The sequence below is a fragment of the Telmatherina bonti genome, assembly GCF_933228915.1.
Source record: "Telmatherina bonti genome assembly, chromosome: 4".
In the NCBI taxonomy this organism is placed as follows: Eukaryota; Metazoa; Chordata; class Actinopteri; order Atheriniformes; family Telmatherinidae; genus Telmatherina; species Telmatherina bonti.
Window position 1 is genome coordinate 28895164 of NC_136622.1, and position 20198 is coordinate 28915361.

General features: G+C 39.1%; 2 protein-coding genes across 2 annotated transcripts in view; both read right to left on the reverse strand.

Moving 5' to 3' along the window:
• Positions 1-238: 238 nt before the first annotated feature.
• LOC306754530 (uncharacterized protein) lies at positions 239-2317 on the reverse strand (the record flags this gene model as incomplete). Its single annotated transcript, XM_079238547.1, has 6 exons — positions 239-364; positions 712-853; positions 1310-1391; positions 1512-1659; positions 1741-1846; positions 1965-2317. The coding sequence occupies 6 exons, from the start codon at positions 2315-2317 to the stop codon at positions 239-241; spliced, it is 957 nt and encodes a 318-aa protein (XP_079094673.1).
• A 1877-nt stretch (positions 2318-4194) lies between these two features.
• The window catches only part of LOC306754531 (uncharacterized protein), a 30646-nt gene continuing 14642 nt past the window's right edge, over positions 4195-20198 (reverse strand). The window contains exons 7-16 of the mRNA XM_079238548.1: positions 14371-14908; positions 14085-14244; positions 13811-13927; positions 13583-13690; positions 13293-13452; positions 12562-13180; positions 12305-12458; positions 12102-12191; positions 11813-12008; positions 4195-11489 (exon numbers count right to left, since the gene is read on the reverse strand). Of these exons, the coding sequence (XP_079094674.1) occupies positions 4666-11489; positions 11813-12008; positions 12102-12191; positions 12305-12458; positions 12562-13180; positions 13293-13452; positions 13583-13690; positions 13811-13927; positions 14085-14244; positions 14371-14908 (8966 nt within the window). The 3' untranslated portion in view covers positions 4195-4665. The remainder of the gene's footprint in view (positions 11490-11812; positions 12009-12101; positions 12192-12304; positions 12459-12561; positions 13181-13292; positions 13453-13582; positions 13691-13810; positions 13928-14084; positions 14245-14370; positions 14909-20198) is intronic.

Here is a 20198-nt window from a genome sequence, read left to right on the forward strand (position 1 = left end):
GTGACACAATGCGTTCTTCACATTCAGCAGCAGAAACCTGACATTTCTGTGCATGAAACAGTCTGGTAGTGCACACCTTCCACTTCCTGAGCCACTCTAACGTAGTCAGAGACATTTTTGGCCGTTAAAATGTAAAAACCTCTCAGCAGAGCTTCACAGGCTCAGACTCCAAGAGACAAAGCTAAGACATTTTAGGATCTAATTAAAATGCCTGTATTGTCAGTGACGGGGGAGAAGTTCACTGTTCAGCTGCAAGAGGAATGCTCAGTGCCTCATCCATCTCTTGACCGCTCAGATGCTGACCTGGAGAAAGTATGGATTTAAGAAAGCCTCCTCTCCCACAAGCGAAAAGCCTCTGAAACTCCTGCAAAGGAGGAAACGGTTGTGACAGATTATGCTTTTTTTTTCTTTCTTTTTTTAAACATTCAGGACTTTCTAGACTGTCTTTCTCCTTCATTCCAGATGGTGGAGGTGTCGCACACTTTTATCATGGTATGATTTATATCTACTGCTTTGTAGTTTACATTAAATTTCTATTTCTTAGATGATAATTCTTCATACTAAAAGAATAATGCGTATGGATTATGTTTGACAAAAATGAACTGAATTAAGTCTGCTGATACGTTTATCATACAGATATAGGTTGCTAAAATATTCAGGGGAAGGACGATGCTGTAAAAATGCTCTGCATCTATATCTACCCAGGCTTACCTCTTTGAAGGTGTCTCCATATGTTTTATTGATGTATGTGAGGTAAGCTGTGGTCCACTGCAAGGTGGTGGCTTTGTCGGTATCAGAGTTACAAAACGGCACCATTGTGTTCAGCTCGTCACAACACAAGCGGATTCTCTTCCTGTGTGATACATAAATATGGCGCGTATTGTTTTGAGGCTGTGTTTCTCAGACATTAATTTCTTACATCCTTGTGTTTCCTGTAACTTGCTTAATAAATAATTTAATCTCAATATTTTCAAAGAAATTGTTGCTTAAGATGTTTGCAGATTAAGCTAACAGAAACTGGGTCAGAATAAAAAGATCTTGCCAGGCTGAGACAGTCCTGGTCAGTAGATGTGTCCAGTACTTGTTTTGCATAACACTCATATTCTTACACAGGTAAATTTGTACCTTATGAGAAAAATTAAAAGAAGTTGAGCTAACAGAGATACATGTTTCAGCCCTTGTGTAATATCCTTTTAAATACACACCTTGGAACAACACTCACACACTTATTTTACCTCGTATTTGTTTAAAAAAAAATTTTTTTTCATTTGATGCCAGATTCCTGTCTTATTACATAGAAATGACTCACCTGCGTTCCCTCTCCTTGCTGTTGTGTTTTTCCCTGCGCTGGTTAAGTGACACAGAAGGTCCAACAGGTATTGCCCCCCCCTCTATGAAAAACACAAGGGGAAATGTTTAGATACAGATCTACAACACTGCACAGTTGTATAGTAGACAACAGCATAACTCTTCTTTATTAAGTAAGCATAAAATTACAAGATTATTATTACTTTTCATTTTCACCAATTCCTTTCTTGGGTTGTTGCTGTTGGCAAAGACTGTTTGCTCAAGAGGATACTCAGAATGAAAATTGAAAGAAAAACTCTTGGGGATTATTAAATTCTGAGGATTGTTGGGCTCGACCATATGAGCAATAACCTGAAATAAAAAAAAGTAGAAAGACTTGTGCTTGCAGGTGGAAGTAATAAAAATGCATGTTGGTCATCGTTTGCTCCTTACCTGATTGCAAATGTTGCTTACTTTGTCAAAGGAATCCCCAATGACACGCTCATTTTTCATCCACTTCTGCCTTTGAGGATGCATGACCACTTCTTGAGCCTCTGCCCTATGTTGAAGTGCAGTCAAAAAACTGACCCAAAGATAATTGTGCACAGTGCATTACAAAAAAGTACATCAGCATTGCACTTGCTAAAATATCGCAACAGTATTTCACTGAAACATACTTGCTGAGAACAGCAGAGTGGATGTCTTGTGGCGTCGTGTCAGCACACATGCTGTCAAATCTTTTCTCCAGGCAAACTCTAGCAGCTACTTTGGATTGATGCTGTGAAGATTTTGTGTTTTTGCCATGTGGTTCGGTCTGACTTTCTTCATCTCGGATTTTAGCCAGCACAAAACCTGGAACATCTCCATAGGGGACTGGTGTCTTTTCCCCTGACATCACCAGACAGTAGTCATCGCTGGAGGTTGACAAATCAATGGCTTGAGTAGATATAAGGGGATAAATCACAGTAGAGCCAGTGGTGTCTTTAACAATCACTGTAGCTGGGTGCGGTCTGTCATCTGGACCTTCCATGTGCGTTTGGATAAGGTGCTGAAGATGTGAACATTCATTGTCTGTCATCTCCATGAGACCAAGCTCAGAGCCCAACATCTGCTCCTGATCCTGGGTCACACATCCATCCTGGCTTTGTCCAACTGAATCAGAGGTGTGCTCACCACATGAAGGTGATCTATTGATACCTTTATCAGCTAGAAAGATGGATGACATCTTTCACCCTATTGATTGGAGCAAGATCAGGAAAATTTATTATTTATCTTATAGAAAGCTTAGTGCGTCTACTACAGTAGCAGTGGTGTTAGGTGTAGGATTTGTAAATAAACTTGGACCTATAGTTGTTTAGTTTAGCCTTAACAAATTAACAGCGTATGTTAACTTTTATCATTAGTTTAGAAATAACCGTTTTATTTTTGTTATTTAAAAATATCTTTAGTCATTACTGACCACTTGGTTAGCTAGCAAGTTTTAGCTAAGCTAAAACAGACTAAATAAGCTAACGTTCAACTTTAATGATATCGCCATCTTGCAATGAGCAAACACGATCAACAACGTCGTAATGCATAAAATTATCAACGACTAGATAATACGTTTTATAAAACAATAACTTGGAAACAATTTATTTGTTTAAAATCAACATTGCCGAGGTGTTGACTTAATCGTAAACTTACATCAATGACAGCTCCTGGATTAGTGATCAGGAGGGTCGGCTGCCTTGTCTTTATGTCGGAAAGGAGGACAAATGTTTGAAACGACGTTTGCTCTGTTAGATGAAAACCACAATGTTAAAAAAAAAACAAAAAAAAACGTAATTTAGCCTACATATAAAGGTTGACACTTTTTTTAATTTTTTTATTATTATTCAACATTTAAGTTTCAGAAAGATTCATTGGATACTTACGGTAATGATAAATTACTAAATTGTTTTGGTTTTTTTTTTAATTTTATATTTTAAAAAGTTACTTTTTTTTAAAAATCCATCATATTAAACGTAAATGTATACAATCCTTATACTGTGCATGCTACTTCGGGATAATAAAGTCTACATTGTCTAATGTGAAGGTGCAACTTGAATATAAACTCTTGTGTCATGAAATATACTGAACACCGTCAGTGATTAAAACATATTTTAGAAAAAAAAATCTACTTAAATGTTTTCTAATTAGACTTGTACAGTTACAGTTGTGCTCATATTCATACCCTTTCATTAAAGAAAATGCTGAATTTACAACAGTCACTCAAATAACTGGAGATTTAAAAAAAAGGAACAATAACTAAACAATTTGCAAAAATATAATTTAGTAATATAAGACACTGTTTTTTTCCATTTAATTGAGTTGAAGAAAGAAAACAAACAAGTTGGTCCTGGACAAATTAGAGCACTTTTCTGTTGAACAGTGGGACAAAATACCTGTCAACAGGTGCAGAAGTCTGACTGAGAGGAACAGAAAACACCTGATTGCAGCGGAAACACTAAAGGATTGCTCAACAAAATATTTATGAGTGATGTAATATGTAATCAATTATCTTATTTGCTTTTTAAAGAAAATATTTCCATTGAACCAGAATTAGAAAATAATGTAATGATTTTCATAAAATTTGTATTTATTACTTTAGTCAATTTCAGCTTATTTTACAGGCAGCTGTTTTTTTCCTTCTTTAATGACAGTGTATAAATAAATATGAGCACAACTGTAGATATTGTAGGGCAGTACTGCTGAGCTTAAAAATATCCTAAAAGTTAGTATTGGTGTTTATAAAGGACTGATAAAATTAACACTTGAGTATCAATTATTTAGCAATAATTCACTCCAAGCATCAAAAACAGAATATGAAAACAAACTGAAAAATGGATGTCTCTTTATTGACTTCTTGTACTCTTAGGACAACACTGAAACGACTATTTATCAGTAGGACATACAAATTAAGGCTACTGTAATGACATTTAAACTATTAAAAAAAAAAAAGAAAAAAAAAGCAATACATGTCTGTACAAAGTGTTCCCAACTATTTCCAGCTACAAATGCACATCAAGTCATGGTTACAACAGTTAAATTACATTAAAGACACATTAATGATAATCATCTCCTTTGAAAATAGCTAAATAAACTAGAAAAAAATTAACCTGAAATATTACAAGATCAAATATCTTCTTAAATCTCAGCAGTTATACAAAAATTACATCAGAATTTTTTTCAAATGGGAAATGTTTCAGAACAGTGAATCATTATTGGTGAGAAAAAAAACACAAGAAATACATTCAAGGAGCATCATGTTTAACACTTTCTATCCAGCATAGAGAAGCTAAACCTCATTCCAGGTTTACTTTAGCAGACTTTTTACTTTTAATTTCTACACAAACACCATTAAAGATCCTGTTGGTAATTTCTATCTTCTCCACTGACTGCGTTTACATTACCAGCTGGACTTCCCCAGCCTCGGCCTCGGCCTCGGCCTCGGCCTCGCCCTCTTGCACGCCCTCTGCGAATGTCCATTGGTCTGCCTCTACTTGGATCTCTATTTGGTGGGTGACCTATATCACGATTTTCGATCATATGATTTGGGAAAGGTAGGGGACATTCTGTAGGAGTGGGAAGTAAGCCACCTCTGCGTTTCGGGGGTAGAACAGCTTGTTGATTTTGTGGCCTATCAAAAACAGGGAATGATTTTCCTCCTCTGTGTGAACCTGGACCTAGTGCTCGATTAAATGGTGCTGAATGAGGACCTCTTCTTCCATGACAGGTTGTTTGTTCAATCTGCCCTTGTTCCCCATCCTGTATGTCTGGACCTCTTCCATCAGACTCAGGGAACTCCAGGTTTGTGTCCCTCCTTCCGGCTCCACGTCTGAAATCTGAACTCTGCGGCGATGTCATCTGCATATCAACTTTATTAGGCCCTTGTCTCATTTTTGGACCTCTTCTATCACCTCTGAAAATATGCCCAAATTTTTGTCTACCTGGTCCAGGATCCTCAATATCTGCAACATGCCTTTCAGGTCCTAGCTCCCCATAATCTGAAAAATTTCCATCAGACTCAGGTCTTTGGCGTCTTAAATCCGAACTATCTGGGCCTCTTCTCTCAAATCCCTTTGTCTCAAATTCTCGCTTGTCTGAGCAAGGACGTGTCAAATCTGGACCTTTCCTATGAGCCCCATAATTATCTATGTTAGGGCCTCTCATATTCCCTTTAAAGTCTTGTTGACTCCAGTCATTATCCATATTAGAATGTCTTTGCATAGTTGATCCTCGTCCTCTACCTCGTGCTCTATAACAGCTGCGTCCCCTTTCCCCTTTGAAAAATGGACCAGTTACTCCTCTGTCAGGCTCCCCCCATTCATTTCCTTGTCCTTCCATATTAGGACCTGGACAAATCAGATTTGAATTCTCCTGAACAGGCCCTAAACCTCTACCACCAGGACCATTCCAGTTATCTCTATGGCCCCTCCTATAACTTGGGAACTGCACATTTTGTCTATTATGTATGAGTCCCGGGCTACTACTTTCAGAGTCTGCCCATTCATCTTGACCATCTTGAGTAAGCCCTAGACTCCAATGATCATATTCAACCCAAGTATCTCCTGAGCACCCGCTTTCATGCCCTAATGCATTAATATTAGGCCCTGTTGTATCTGACCACTGCTCCTCAGAGCCTGCGCCACTACCAGAAGGTGCAGAACCCCAGACATTTGGCCCTGGCCCTCCATTTCTTCTTATAGGCCCTAGAGCCCTAAAATTTCTATGTTCTCTATCAGATCCCAAGACCTCTATATCTGGGTTGTTTTGAATATGTTCCAACTTTCTCCAGTCATTTTGTCTTTCCTGTCTTAGACCCTCCACATTTCTCCCTTGCTGCCTTATGTCTGGACCTCTACAATCGGGACTACCAGATTCTATCCAGTCAGGCTCTAGACCTTCCATATCTGGACACTGCCTTCCAGGCCCATGTTTTTTTAAGCTTGAGTCTCCTGGTCTTTGCCTGTGAAAAGATGGACCCTTCATGTCTGAATCTCTACTTACATTACATGATGTTCTAAAACCTTCTGGACCTTTCTCAATGGGCCAGGGGCCCCTCATACTTCTGTCAGGCCCCTCTCCCCTGAATTGTGGCGGTCTCCCATCATAGTGCGGGCTCTCCACATATGGAGGCATTACTCCTGGTTCAGGAACCCTTAACCCTGGGCCTCTTGGAAAGTTCCTGTTGTGTTCCATTTCCTCTATATTTGGAGGTATTATTTCTTTACTGGTATCACTGAAGTGTGAGCCTTCTGGTACCCTCCAGTTGGGCCTTGGGCTTTCTCTGTTTAGACTTGGATGTTGAAGCCCTGGTCTCCCTATTCTTGGACCTCCTCGTCCTCTTCTGAGTGATGGACCTGCCATATGAGAACCTGGACCACAAAAGTCTGGACCACTCCTTTTACTCTCAAAGACATTTGGATATCCACCATCTGTCCCATCAATCCCATCACCCCCTGCAACCTCTACAGGGGGTCCTTTTCTGTCAGGACCTTGTCCACCAGGGTTCTGACCTCCTGGTGTTCTCTTTTCAGATCCTGGTCTCCACATATCTGGCCCTCTTGATCCTATTCTCTCAGGACCCTGCCTGTTCAAACAGGCACCTCCTTTTTCATGTTCAGGCCTACTGAAATCAGGACCTCCTGACAAAGTCCTGTCAATCTTTGGACCACCCATAGGAGGACATCCACTATTAGGCCCTGGTACACTGAATTCTGAACTCCCAGTTCCTATACCCTCAAGTCCAGGACCACTCATAGGCATAAATCTGTTGTGAGGCCTTGATCCTTTGAAAACTGAGAGTCCATGTTCTCTCCTATGAGCTTCCATAGATAGATTTCCCCTCTCATGCCCCTGTCCTCCAAAATCAAGTTCTTCAAGTCCTCTCCCATAATGCTCAGCACCCTCCATGGATAAGGCCCTGTCGTCAAGCTCTGGTCCTCCAGGATTTTCTGTGTTGGGACCTCTCCTTTCAGGTCCCAGTCCTCTGATATCTGGGCTACATGGTTTTCTCCTGTTATGCTTTGAACCATCAACAGATAAGCCTCTGCTTTCAGATCCTAGTGCCCTAAAATTAGGATCTCCAGGTCCTCTCTTGTCAGCATGAGGACCCATGTTGGCACCTCTTCTTATAAGTCCTGGTTCTCTGAAATCTGGGACTCTACACCCTTTCCTGTCAGTTCCAGAACTCCCCACGTTGTAATCTCTCCAATTGGGCCCTGAATCAACCATATCTGGTCCTCTCCTTTCAGGCCAGAGTCCTCTGAAATTTGGGCCTGTTGACTCCATCATGTCAGTTTTATGACTTTCCACCACCTGTGGTCCTACAGGTCTTGTTCTTTCAGCCTCAAGACCCCCTACAGCAAAACCTTTTCTATCAAATCCTGGTCCCATAGATGGAGTTAGTCTTTCAGAAATTTGTACCACAAAATCTGCCACTCCTGGTCTTATTCTGTTATGCACTGGTAATTCAGTTTCAGCATTTCTCCTGTCTGGGACCTCCATCTCAGATACTTGCCCTTCAGGCCCTTGCTCCATGAAATCTGGTACCCTCCTTTCACATCTTGGGAATTGCATCTCAGGACCTCTCCAAGATTCTGGTCCTGTGAATTCTGTACCTCCGAGTCCTCTATCATCACACATGTTTTCGATTATGTTACTCTCTTGTTCTAGATATTCTAGGGCTCCAATGCCTCCTTTGTTAGACACCTGGCTCTCTATGTTTGGCCTTTTTGTTTGAGACTGATGGTTGCCCAACTCATTATTCATAAATGGTCCTCCTCTGAGCATATCTATTCCACTCTTATCTGAACCTGGACAATCATGTCTAATGTCTGATTTTGTAATATTACAATCTAGATCTCTTTTATGTGGACTAAGGCCTTCATTTTGATCATGCCTGGTTTGTCTCTGACCTCCTCTAAAGCCCATAAAAGATAGGCTCAAATCCATTTTATCTCCATCTCTCTTTGGAGATCTCAAAGCTTCAAAATTAGGTACCCTTATTTCCAACTTTTGACCACCAAATGGTATACCAATTTTCATGGCATCTGGCCTATTGTCTGTGATCTCTGGCTCCATGCTAAATTCCTTTGTCTTTAAACAAGGTAAGCCTTTCTGCAGCGAACTAATGGTCTGGCATCCATAATCAACAGGCATTCTTGTATCTTCTGATTCTGGCATTCCATCACGTAACACTCCATCTGACAATGGTGTTTGCATGAAGACATTTCCTTTCTCACTTTGTATGAATGATTCTCCTCCTGGTGAATTTGAGACAGGTGGTACAAATTTTTGCATAATATCTCGGCACGGACTTTCTAATGAAGAACTTTGCATGCCTTGCAGTTGAGTCCTCATTTCTGAACCTCTCATGACACACCATGACTCATTTCTGTTAAGAATTTGATGCTGAATGCCTAGTTCTTTAATACTCTGCATGCATATTCCAGGTCTCATTGCATGTTTTCCTTGATCAACTTGAACTTTAATGGCTCCTCCAGAGCTCCAAGTACTTGGCATTATGCTCGGCATGCCTTGACTTCTCGAGTCAGGCCCTGGAAATGGAACTCCGATTTCCTTTATGTCTACCTGTGGCTCTCTATATCCTGATTCATTCATATCTGGTCTTTGATTCATAATATCTGGACAACTATTACCAGATCTTGAAAGTTTTGCATCACTGTCAAATTCAGGCCCTGGGCACTGACCATCTAGGCCTTTAGGTAGGGGCAAATGTCCTCCCCCTGGAAGCATTATTTCGTGAAGCTTTAAGATAGAACTTCCTGCCATTAACTGATGGTCTGTTTTCATCAAACCTTGCTGACCTTGGATATCAGGGCTTTGTAGATCAACAGTAGTAAAGGACATTGCTGCTTGACCACTGATTGGCAGATTATCATTCTCTGCTTTAATTAATACCAAATTGGTATCCTCCTCTGAATTAAGACCATTTTCGTTAGTCTTAGCAGAGTCATTATTTTCTGTGCTGAAAGGTTTCAAAAACTGTGGCTCTGGATCAGGACTCTCAGGTGAATCTCGAAGGGGTGGATCAATTTCCCTTAGAGGGACTGTGTTTTCACATTTGTCATGAAAAAATGTCTGTTGCAATGAGGGTTTATTTACCTGTGTAGAACAATCACTGACTGAGTTTTCATGATCACTGACTGTTTGCTGTGAAATCTCAGGCTTCACTTTATGAGTAAGTTTGTGCATGGGTTTATCAGAGCTCAAAACAACACTACACTCCAACTTCTGTCCATCTGGATCACTTTTTATAGTTACTGGAGAAGATGGTGTTTTGCTTTCTACAAATTTTTCCACAACAGAATCAGGAACATTGCATGGGACATCGACATGTTCTTTTTTCACTTGAGGGCAGGGTTCCCTGTGCCGTTTTGGTGAAAGGGATACAGAATGTATTTTCCTGGGGGATGAAGATCTTTTACGCCCACGAGAATGGTGCCGTGTAGTATGGTCTTTGTGATGGTGTCCCTGTCGTTCAGATGACTCTCTAGTTCTATGCTTTGACCTGTCTCTTTCAGTTCTTCTGTGTCTATCCCTGTCTCTTCGTCTACGAGAATGTGATCGAGAACGCTGCTGTGACCTTCTTGAAGGATTTCTATGGTGGTCTCGATCATGACGACTCCGCCTTTTAGGTGACGACCTTCGCTTTCTGTTTTGATATGTAGTTGGAGACACACTCTTATGCCCTACTCTAGATGGCAAATGACTAGTATTTGTGCTTCCTCCTTTAAATACATCTTCTTGGATTTCATCAAAAAGTGATTCATCCTCAGGATCATAAGCAACATCAGAATCTCCAATCTCTCCAGCAGAGGAATATTTGTCATTTTCCTCAAAATTTTCTCGTATTTTATCTTCCTCTGCAGCAGTATCTATATCCTCTTTTAAATCGTGGCCAGATGATGTGTCTAGCTTTACAGTTTTTGTGTCCACATTTGAAATGTCCTTAGACTCTGTAAGGTTTATGACCCCAGCTGTTTTATCTAACGTTGACTCTTTTTCAATTTTATCACCCTTCAGAGTAGACAGCTGGCTATGTGGTGTCACTTTTGTTGGGGGAGACATTAGCGAGTCAGAAACGGAAAAGTGAGCCATAAACATACCAACAGCTTCTCTTTGCTGTCGCAGTGCCTCTTCTTGTTCCTTCAACTGTCGTTTTTGCTCCTCGATTTGCTTGTTAAGCTCTTCAAGCATCCGCTGCTGTTCACTCAGTGTTGCAGCTGAGACAACTACAGTACCCGTAGGAAGGTGTGGTATTACAGTAGCTCCGGCAGGATTTTGTGCTGTATTAGAAGTGGAACCTGGCATAGGGTGTGATGGACAATCCAACATCGGAGTTGAAACAGGGGGCTTTGTTTCAGCAACACCACCTTGAATATCTTCAAAGATGGTCTCATCCTCTGGATCATAGGCAACATCATCTTCCACAACACCTGATAATGGAGAGTCATCCGTTTCCATTTTTTCTGTGTTTTGTAAAGTAACCGTTTTATATGCCACTGCAGGATTATATTCCTCTTCTGGGTCATATGGTCTGTCAAAGTCATTTTCTTTTTCTTCTTCTTGTTCTTTTATCTCTTTGGCTTTGGATTTCTGCCCATACTGTTGGACAATTGGATCCACCATTGAACCAGACACTTGAGAAAACGCTGGGCTGTTCTTTACTCTCACTGCTGTTTTTGAACCTTCATCAGAGGAGGGCGTGGACTCAGACTGCTTAGTTCTGAACAAAGTCTTCAAAATAGTCTGTAATGGTGTCTTTTTACTGGATAATGGTGTGGGATTTTTGTCGGAATTGTTACGAGCCATGGAATCCGTGGAAGCAATAGCTGAGGCCGAAGGAGTGTCTTTAACAGAGGTCAAAAGAGATGGTATGTTAGCTGAGCTAGAAGAGGAAGAGTCTGATGGTGACCCAGGGCAAGAGGATGAGGTGGGAGAGGAGGCATTAACAGGAGTCTCTGGATCATAAGGTTGGAATATATCCAATTTGTCAGAACCATAGAGGACTGGTGGTTTTGGGATCCACATTGGGTCTTTGGACATGTTAACCTTGGGTCTTTTCTCTTCAGTTTCCTGTGGAAGGCTTCCTGGACGTTTTGCCTTCTGGACAATTGCAAGACCGAGAAGAAGATTTGGTCGGTTTTTTTCAAACCCTGAAAAAAAAAAGAAAATAAGTCATAAAAAAACTCACAAAAAACTCTGACATTCTATTATGATTATTATCAATATGGTTTCTGGAAACATGTTTCAGACAGGCAAGCGAGCGAGCGAGCGGGCGGACGGACGGACGGACGGACGGACGGGCGGACGGACGGACGGACGGGGATGGATGGATGGATGGATGGATGGATGGATGGACGGACAGATATGTCTACTAGGGAATGACTTCTTTACATTTGTTTTTTGTGGCTGTTGTTTTTTTCTTTTCTTTTTTTGTTTCTTTATTATTTCCAGATAATGAATGGAGAATCCTTACCTGGCCCTTCAAGAGGTTGCAGTATGGATGGAATTGATTCCTTTGCACTAAGTGGGACAAGGTATACATCCTTAATAGAACGGTTGATGTTGGCAACCACACCAAAACGACCTCTGCTACTGAAATAAGAAAACAGGGAGACATAGGCCACCTCTTCCTCCTCTGTAGCAGGGTGAAACCGGATCACACATAACTCCTGAGAAGAAAAATACAAAGAACATTTAAAATATTGAGCTATTCTCACTATCATTAGGAAAAATAAACAAATAACTACAACATTTTCACTTGCCTTTGTGACAGAGGTCTTCAGTTTCTCAACATAGTCCCACACTGTTTCAGGCAGGATTCTTCCTCCAATTTGTATGGTGTCAGGCAGATCCTACAGCACACAAAAATAACACATTATTTATTTCTCTCTATGAACAAGAAATGCTTTTTTTTTCAATCTTAAACAGCCTGGTAATCTAAAGTTATTTGTTTACACTACTATACCGCTTTGAGGTTTTCAGCAGATCCTGAAACCAGATATGCCTTCGTAACAAACTTAGCAACAGTAAGCATGTTTAGGAAGCCTTTCCACAGAATGTCTTGCTTAGCTAGGAATTGTGAAGTATCACCATCGGCTGAGGATTGAGTAACTGTAGTTCTGTAAAACAAACCACAATAGCAGAATATAAATCATTACATTTGTGCTTTTCCGAAACAAGAAAGAAATTTAGGAGATTTTTTTTTTAAAGCTCTTTAAGTACCTTGAGGATGTGCCATAAAATCTGGGATCAGTAGTGGAAGATGGTTTCATCAAGATGGATTTGGGCAGTGTTTTTGGTGGTGGTACTGAGGATAGCGGTGCAGCCTGGGAGGCTATCGTCTCTTTAATAGGGGCATAAGGGGCTGCTTGATTATGGATTATGTTACCGGCATTGGAGGTGCTACCAGATGAAGCAGTGAACCTGCTGGCTGCAGTGCGGGGGTCACGTCTTGTGATGGTTACAGTGGAGACAGCTGGAATCACAACTGGTGTATAACTCTTCTTTGATGCAATTGATGTAGGGGCCTCTGGTGTTGGGGAAGCAGGGGATTCCATCACGGGGGAAGCAGGAGACTCTAAATTTGGGGAGGCTGGAGAATCCATCACCGGGGAAGCAGGTGATTCAACAATCATCAATTTTGGAGAATCAGTAATAAGGTGGGATGAAGGATCCATTAGCGAAGATGCTGGACAATCTGTTTCAGGTGACACAGAAGGTGCCCGCAGAGGGGAGTCATCTCCTGCAGTCTTCCTCCAAGATGGTTCATGCTTTTCTTTTGATGCCGATATCTTGAGCTTTTTCCTAACGGGTTCTTCTGCTTCCACAGCAAGTATCTGGCCTTTTGGAAATAATGAAAAATGATGTTAAACAACTGAAACTAACAGCTGTATAGAAAATGCTAAAGTCTGTTTGGAAAAAATTACTGTTTCTGCTAACAATTTTTAATTCACCTGTGCATATCTTGCATTTCAAATCAAAGAGGTGAGATTTGTGCTCAGATGTTGTGTCCTTTAGCATACAAGAAAGAATATCTGGCACAGCATTGTCCTGACTAGATTGGCTAGCTCTGGTCTTTAGAGGGGCAGGTGGAGGAAGATTCTTTTTCTGTTCCTAGAAAGTGAAATACACCACAAAACACACAAACAAAATTAGTAATTAATTAAATATTTATAAAAATCTGCAGTTACCATACAAAGATTTTCAAGTCCACCAGTTTAACGCAAATTAAGTCAGTACCCACCATACTATCCGGTTTTCTGTCAGGTCTAGGAGGATTCATTTTAGGCAAATCAGCCTTTTTTGCTTCAGGCTTCTGCATATTTGTTACGTTAGGAGATCCATCTTTAACCTTCATAATCACAAGCAACCAAAGATTATAATCACTTATGCAATACTACCTTAAGTTTTGAACATTTGTGGAAAGCACAACATTTAACTATTGTTGTCGATAATTAAATTATAAATTTACCTCTACCGTCTCTTTAGGACTTGGTTCAGGTGCCTTAGTAGCCTGCATGTCCTTTTGGCTCATCCTTACCAGTCTGAAAGGGCCAATTTCTCCATGCACGACCCGATACAACAAACCCTAGAGATAAATACAAAAATGGAGCATTATTTTGCCAAAGAATAACGCCTGAGTAAGCATAAGGTACTGCTATACATCACTTTTGAAATATTAATTAGATGCAAATACACCATAAAAACACGAAAGTCAAAGTGAGTTTTTTTAGTTTTCAACAAACCTTGTTTCTTGGATCTTTCAGGTTGAACATTATAGTTCTATACTTGTTCATGTATTTGCTGTCCGTGTTGCGAAATATGTCAAACATTTCCATTTCAATGTTAGCAACAAGTTTTGCAGCTTCGGGTTCAGACATCTCCAAATCTTCACAATCACACACCCTTAGAAAACGGAAAGGGGGTCAGTCAGCAAATCACAAACTAATGTGTTTTTTTTTTTTTTGTTGTTTGTTTTTTTAAAGTATAAAAACATCGAATTCTTCTAATGTAAAATACAAACATTCTCACCTTTTGAACAGGATGCTTGTGAGGGATCGCTGGATGCTCTGCCTAACCTGGTTGTTGGGCTGTGAGGGTCTGGATGAGGGAGCACTGGGTGCTGGCGACACAGGCAGATTACGGGTTTCACTCAGCAGCACAGGCCCTGAAGACAGCTTCTGGCATGACGCTGAGGCTGATAAGTGACTGGATGGAGGCTGAGCTCCAGACTGCTTCTTTGGTATAACATATGTGGTCTTTTTGACAATCAGAGCACCAGTTTCATGATGCCTGGAAGATGAGGTGGTTGGAGATTGTTCAACTGGACAAACATGAGGTTTTGTAGAAGTAGGTGGTGTTGAGGCAGGTGATCCTGCACTCTGCTCTTTAGGCACATCACTGCTTTCAGGCTGATTAGTGTTTTCTGAAGATGGACTTTCTGGTGGTGGGGCTTCCTCAGCTGCAGGTTGAGAAAGGAGAGGCGCATCACCTGAGGAATCCTCAGGATGTTGTTTTGAAAGAGACATCGTCTCTTCTTCAGCCTCTATAGTTTTACTGGCTTCATTAGCTGTCAGGTAAAAAAAAAAAAAACAAGAATAATGGAGACATGTTAAGTTTGCTACAACAGAGGAGCACTACATATGCAAATCAGTTTCAGATAAATTAACAAATTTATAATTCTTAAAAGATTAAATGCAAAATTTTGAGACAAACTGGCCCTTCCCCATATAAACGGACACATTTGCAATGTTTAGTCTTTAAGGTAAACTCTTCATTTGTGAATATGAATAAACTAGGAAATAAGTTTTAGTTTAGTTTTTAAATGAGGTTACTGTTGTGGTTAATGAATTGGGATATAATAAAAACCTAAACGATCTAATTAAATAAACATTCACAAAAGTAACATTCTAAGACATCTATAGGCTCTTGAATTCTTTGTAAACAACCATATTTGGAAAAACTTTCATGCATTAGAACATATAAATGTAAATTCTTTAACAAATAAGTGCTACAATAAATAATGTAAGGAAAATTTTGATTTTTTTTGTTTTGTTTGGATTTTGCTGCAGCAAACTCTTGCATATTTTCTACACATATTTTGATGTATGCATTTGTAAATAAATATGAGTATTCTGAAGAGGTCATTAACAAGATTTATCTCAACTCAACTTAATTTTTAAAGCCCTTTAAAACAACCACAATTGAAACAAAGTGCTGTACATAATCAGCCAAAATAACAACAGAATAAAACAGTTGAAAGGCAAATAAATAACACAATAAAATAGCAGGTCATACAAGAAATAAGGAATTAAAACAATAAAACAAAAAAGTATTCAATCTAAAAAAAATCTGCTTCCTATATTCATGACTTATTGTTAAAATTTAATGTTAAAAAAGATATCTGACAGCTAACATGGAGACATATGTTCTTAGTGTAGATGTAGTTAATAATATTACTGTCCTCATCTGGAATAATCCTGAACGATGATAAACATACTATTGATACTCTAGTAGAGACGCTTGAGATCGCTTCTAGACTTTCCTTTGGCTTCTTATACTTTTCCTTTTAATTATTATTTTAATTCACTGAGTTGAGAGTGAAGCGATTTGCTGATTTGCTGCGTGTTTTGCTGATTACTGAGGTTTCGCCAACATGTAAATTATTGATCTTTCATATCCTACTATTGTTTCTAATATTTACCGATGTTGAAATTAATTAAATCACATATGCATATAGTTTGTATGTTTTCAATCTACTTGAAAAGAGTTTAATTTTATCTTACATATAAGCAGCGCAAAAAACGACACAGTTTATAAAAACTGCTGTTTCAGAGGATAATCACCAACATGATTGGGGAAATCTACAGCAGCACTGATCACCTATACTTGTGTTAAACATAGATATTAGAAGTTTTTCTAAATGGAATTAAAGACTATTTCTTCACAAATCACCTAAACCAATATTTACTGTTGGACTATGTGTAAATTAAAGACATGTAATGTGCAGAGGTCTGGGCAAAAACTTAAAAGAAATTTAAAGAAAGGTTATGATTGCAAAAATTTCTGTGGAAAAAGTTTTTACAAGTCACTGGGCAGGACAGTGACTATCACAATGATCTCAAGCCTTGAATGACAAACTACAGAGAAGCACTGTAGGTAGAAACCAATGATAATAAAAATATTTATAATGATCTTTTTTCATTTACTACTCTCGATTGGGAAATTCGGCTGTACTAAATGTACTAGAGAGAAGTGGGCTGCCATGTTTCAGAGCCTGGTAAGCAGTTGGGAGGCGGTGAGGGCCTTGTTCAAGGGTCCAGAGTGGATCAGCTCTGTTGGCATGTCGGAAAAACAAGCCCAGATTCTCCAGACCTGAACCCATCTCTGTAAGCACTAGGCTGCCACTTCATTATGTGGAAGATAGAAACATTTGTTATCCTATTTCTCATATGAAATCCAAAAGGAAACTTGTATTAAACTATCCAATAATAAATACTTCAATATTTTTGTGGTCAATTACAGTTGTGCTCATATTTATTTATACACTTTCATTAAAGAAGGAAAAAAACAGATGCCTGTAAAATTAGCTGAAATTGACTAAAGTAATAATAAATAAAGATTTTATGAAAATCATTACATTATTTTCTAATTCTGGTTCAACATAAGTTTTTTTTTTTTTTTTTTTTTTAAAAAAAGCAAACAAATAAGACAATTTATTACATATTACATCATTCAAACTAATATTTTGTAGAACAATCCTTTAATGTTTCCGCTACATTCAGGTGTTTTCTGTTCCTCTCAGTCAGACTTCTGCTCATGTTGACAGCTATTTTGTCCCACTGTTCAACAGAAAAGTGCTCTAATTTGTCTAGGACCAATTTGTTTGTTTTTTATTCCTTCAACACAATTAAATGAAAAAACAGTATCTTATATTACTATATTTTAGCAAATTTTTTAGTTATTGCTCCTTTTTTAAGTCTCCAGTTATGTGAGTGACTGTTGTAAATTCAGCCTTTTCTTTAATGAAAGGGTATGAATAAATATGAGCACAACTGTACATATCCAGAATCAATTTCATGTGAATGAATAAATTAATAAATCAACATTATTTTGAAGCCAAAATTATCCACTGTACAGCTATCTGGCTAAATTTGATTATAATAAACAAAAACCTTTTTAAAATGAGAAAGTCAATATGTAACTACTCAAGATCAAGAAACTCTGTGGTGACCAGTTTCATACAGGAACTCTTTCTTTCTGTTGAACTTGAAGTTTCAAAAGCAATACACTGCACAGAAAAGTGGAGGTACAGTATAATCTAGTTCTATAATACTGCAGAAAAAACACACTTTCTTTTCAAATGATTGTGTGGAGTAGCCGTTTTATCATCTGTGCGCTATACATCCAGTCCAGCATACAGCTACCTTCCAGATGACCAGCATGTCACTACTACATGAAGGGATGGTTTTACACTGCATTCTGTAGGCTGTTTTTGATGGTCAACGACAGTTAACTGCACTGCAGATGTCAGCCTTACATGGGAGTACAGAGAATCAATCCCGAGCAGTATTGACAAAAGGTTAAAAAAGGAATCAATCAAAATAATTTTTGTTTATGTTGTTGTCAGTTTCTGGACCTATATGCGAGATGTTGTGGTCTGCAGAGGCGGGTCTCTGTTAAGAAACATATCGTGCCCATTACTGATGTCTCCTCCACAGTATCCTCAGTGAACAGCGTGTACTCCAGGATTTTCTTTTTTCCCCACAATGCCGAGCAGAACTGGAGCTAATTTAAATCCACATCTACAGCAATCATTTGTTGCAAGACTGATTCAATTATGAAACACTTTCACTTTGGACTGAAGGACAAGATATTTGTAGGTCTTTTTGATCAGTATAAAAAGAGCTTTAGAGATCAGCCATCTGTAACTGACAATCCAAAAAATAAAGCAATTTATTCCAAAATAAACTAGGATTACAGGTTACACTGCTGGTTTTTGGGAGATCTTTACTTTTAATTTGATGCAGATCAGGGGTGTCTAATGTTGGTCCTCGAGGGCCAATGTCCTGCAGGTTTTCTATGTATCCCTGTTCCAACCAAGCGGCAACCTCCGGGAGTTAAAAGTGAAGCCTATGCAAGTGCATAAAACTGCAGTTCCCCCTTTCATCTGCTAAGGACTGGCTGCAAAACAGAGCAAATCCCCATAGACTCCCATGTTAAAAAGGCCAACGTCACAGCAAAAATAAACATGTTTACGGCCTGCTTCAAATACCAATTTTCGGTTAATAGGTCAGGTTCACCTTCATGACAACTGTGGGGGGAGTGAAGTTTTTTCGTAACTCACCCGTTTAAAAGTAATTTAATCTCAAATTTGGTATATTTAGGGGCATGTCCTTTTGATTGACCGGTGCCCGATCTCCCGCTTCAAGTAAGAAGAGTGCAGAACAAATGCAGTTTTGAGCCGGTTAGCAGCGTGACTTAGCTTTAGCCCGCTTACCTCTGTTAGCTGGTTAGTTCCTGTTATCTCCGGGTTACCTCAGTTAGCTCTTAGCTACAGAAAGCTCGGAGTTCGCTCCCCCCCCAGCTCCACCTCTTTGCCCATATTTGCATTTTCTGGGCGAGACGACACGCATGCCCCTGCCAAGATGGCGACAGTAGGAACCGCCCACCGAGCTTCAATTCAGCTCTGCAGAAACCTATGGGTGACGTCACGGAGGCTCCGTCCATCTTTTTATATACAGTCTATGGTTCCAACACACCTGGCTTACATTAAATTGATCCAACAGCCAATGAAGTTCTGAACAATGACTGATTAGATTGAGTAGGGTATGTGGGAACAGGGGTACATGGAAAACCTGCAGGATTGTGGCCCTCGAGGACTGGAGCTAAACACCCCTGATGTCGATGAAGGGGCCGCAGTTACGGTTCACACATAAACATGATCAATTGTTTACCAGAATGACAAACACCAAATGGACTATGTGTCTTCATAGGAACCATATTTGTTTTTTTGTTTGTTTCTTTAAAAAAAAAAAAAAGAAAAAGAAAAACTTTTTCTTCTTTTTGTTTATAATATAGTAAAAATATCCAGAAAAAATGCTCATGACCCACAAATACTTCATAATATAGCTACGTCTACTTCTTAAGTCGCCACTTTTCCCCATTCCTATTAGATATGATAAATTATAAATGAAAACTGATGCAACACATTAAAATAGGAAACTATATAATATATAATATTCCTTCTTTTAATATTTCCAGTATTGAATTTCTTCATGCCTGTCCAATTTTTTTTAACATGAGGTCTTTATTTGGCTCTTTAACAGATGTATACAGTAGAAGCAGAAATAAAAAAAACAAAGTAGAAGTCCTGCCATGTTTTTGGATCTACTGATGCATTTATAACAGGTGTTTTCACTAAAAAGGCTCATCTACCTTGCTGTGAAGCTGAGCTAATTGAATGCACCTGATTTAGTGACTGGTTGGAAAGAGCTGCCGGACAGGACTTCTACTTTATACTTCTACTTTATACATTTCCATTTACCATGTGATATGTCAAAATTATTTTTGTGTATCCTTCTGCTTCTTGGTATCTATTAGGGCGCAGAAGAGAAGTAACAGATTACTCAAAATCCTGCTGAACACAAAGCTGTTACCATAAAGTAATGCAAAATGTTTCAGAAACTGTGCATATACAATATAATATGTTTGGCTTTAAAGGGTTAACAGTTACTGCCGTTCCTATGGACCCTTAAATGCTTCTTATATTAGACAGCTGATTCCCAGTCATGCAGAAATCACACAAATTGTGACCGGCTAAATGTCAAAATGTTAGTCATGTTTTCTTTTCTTATACT